This window comes from Acanthisitta chloris, unplaced genomic scaffold, assembly GCF_000695815.1.
Source record: "Acanthisitta chloris isolate BGI_N310 unplaced genomic scaffold, ASM69581v1 scaffold41920, whole genome shotgun sequence".
Lineage (NCBI taxonomy): Eukaryota > Metazoa > Chordata > Aves > Passeriformes > Acanthisittidae > Acanthisitta > Acanthisitta chloris.
In genome coordinates this window covers 1-2,047 of record NW_008651840.1, presented here as the reverse complement: position 1 = coordinate 2,047, position 2,047 = coordinate 1, and the positions used below count along the sequence as shown (strand labels likewise).

Sequence of the window (2,047 nt, the reverse complement as noted above, 5' to 3'; positions counted from 1 at the left end):
AGAGCCCACCCACCCACCGCTCCCCACGGCACGGAGCACAGTGGAGACATTCCCACCTCAGCGTCCCGCTCTGACAGGTCCTGCCGCGACTGCCGCTGCGCCTGCACCATGACGCCGGTGCAGAGCAGCAGGGCGATCAGCAGGATGGTGTTCCACAGCTGCTGCAGGTACTTCTACGGGACAGTGCACAGGGGAGGTGAGCCGGACACCTCGCACCGCTCCCAGCCCCACGGAACCCCAGTGCCCTACCTGGACCTGGGAGCTGTTCTCCCCGGTGCAGATCACCCCCTGCCACTCCCCGTAGAGGCCTCCTCGGGACAGGCCACAGGTGGACCACAGGGTGAGGGTCACTCCCTGCAAGTCAGGACACGGCATTGCCGACGGCCACAGCAGCGTCCAGCGACAGGAGCACACGTGTCACGGGGAACAGGAACGCCGGCACCGCCAGCTGTCCTGCTCCCACGGGCACACCGAGGCACTGAGCCTGCGTGGGGCTGGGCCCTGCTCCCTGCAGCTGCTTCCCATGGAGAAGGGAACTTTGGCTGAGCAGCCCTGCCCTTGCACTGGGAGGCAGAGGAGGAGGAGGAAGGACCAACATACCAGGTTCTCCAGCAGCACTGCCTGATATGTGATCTTCGCTGTAGCCCGGAGTCCCCTGCGAGCAAAGAGTAAGGAGTTTCAATCCTATGGGAGCAGCAGGATCTGGCCCACAGCAACCCCTTCCCACAGGGATGGGCAGTGAGCAAGGGAGCTCCCAGGGCCAGAGGAACACACAGGAGCTGACAGCAAGACATGCTGTGCCCAGCCCTCAGGAACCTGCACAGGCCTCTTCCTCCCAGCCTTGTGCCTCAGTTTCCCCATCTGCAGCACCAGATCACCCCAGCAGTGATCCCAATTACCCATGTGTCAGAGGATTCCCAGCATTGTGGGAAGTGAGGATAAACACCCACGGAGGCTGTGGTGGATGTCAAAAGTCCTAAAACTCTTAGCTAAGGCCACTGTTACTCCTGCAACCCCATGGGGACCCATGGTAGGGCTCCAGCCCTGGGGAAGGGCTGGATCTGACCCAAAGCCTCCCTGGAAATCCATCTCAGCCTCAGCTGGTGTCAGCACAGTGCAGGGGACACCAGCCCAGCAAACAAGATGGGCTGGGTGAGAGACCCCCAGGGCAGCCCCTGGGAGTCACAGCCAGGCAGGGACAAGGCAGGCCCAGCCCCTCCTGCTGCCCCAGCCCATACCTCAGCAGTGCTCCCAGCAGCCTGGTGACATTGTCCGAGGACTGGATGACGATGACAGGCTTGGCCAGCAGCTGGGACACATCCAGCTGCAGCAGGAGGGAAGCAGCAGCTGTCAGTGGGGCAGGAGACCTGCCTGGGGCCGCGCCGCCGGCGCCGTCCTACCTCACGGATGGCATTCTGGTTCAGTGCCAGGATCAGCAGGGCTGAGGCTCCCAGCACCAGGGCTCGCTTCATCTGAGGGGACAGAGGGACAGGCTCAGGGGCAGCATGGGCAGTGGGGCTGTCCCCAACCAGCTCCTGTCCTGCTCAGGCAGCACCTGCCGCCTCTCCCCCATGGCTGAAGGGTCACAAGGGACCCAAGAGGGGTCAGGATAGCCCTGCAAGGGGTCCCTCTGCCACCAGACACAGATCAGGACCCCCAACGTCTGGCAAGGAGACACCCTAAGTGACACCCCTGCAGCCTTGTGAGCAGCATGACAACCACTGGGCCAGGTGGAGAGACCCAGGAGTGGGCAGAGAGGTGCCGAGGCTGGGCAAAGGGGACCTGGAGTGGGGCAAAGGGGACCTGGGGTGGGGCAGAAGGTCACTCCAGGCAGGGCAGAAGGTCACCTTGGTGACGACGGCGGTGGTGAAGGACTCCTCCCTGGCGCCGCGGGGGCCCTCGGCCGGCTCCTCACCCACAGGCACCACCCCGATCCAGCTGTCGGCAGCACCCAGCTCCGGCTCTGCATCACCCACCTGGGACAGGGCAAAGGGAAGGAGAGCCAGGATGGATGCCCGAGGATCCCTGTGTGCCCTGGGGATGGTGC

The 2,047-nt window shown here is 64.2% G+C and overlaps 1 protein-coding gene across 1 annotated transcript; it reads right to left on the bottom strand.

Annotated features, from left to right (window-relative positions):
* Positions 1 to 56: 56 nt before the first annotated feature.
* On the bottom strand, positions 57 to 1,976 carry RNF215 (ring finger protein 215; the record flags this gene model as incomplete). The annotated part of the gene is given in 6 exon segments (XM_009074752.1): positions 57 to 201; positions 203 to 354; positions 601 to 655; positions 1,239 to 1,324; positions 1,401 to 1,472; positions 1,848 to 1,976. Coding segments are annotated over 6 exon segments (639 nt in total), but the record flags the coding sequence as incomplete, so codon positions are not given.
* Between the last annotated feature and the right edge of the window lie 71 nt (positions 1,977 to 2,047).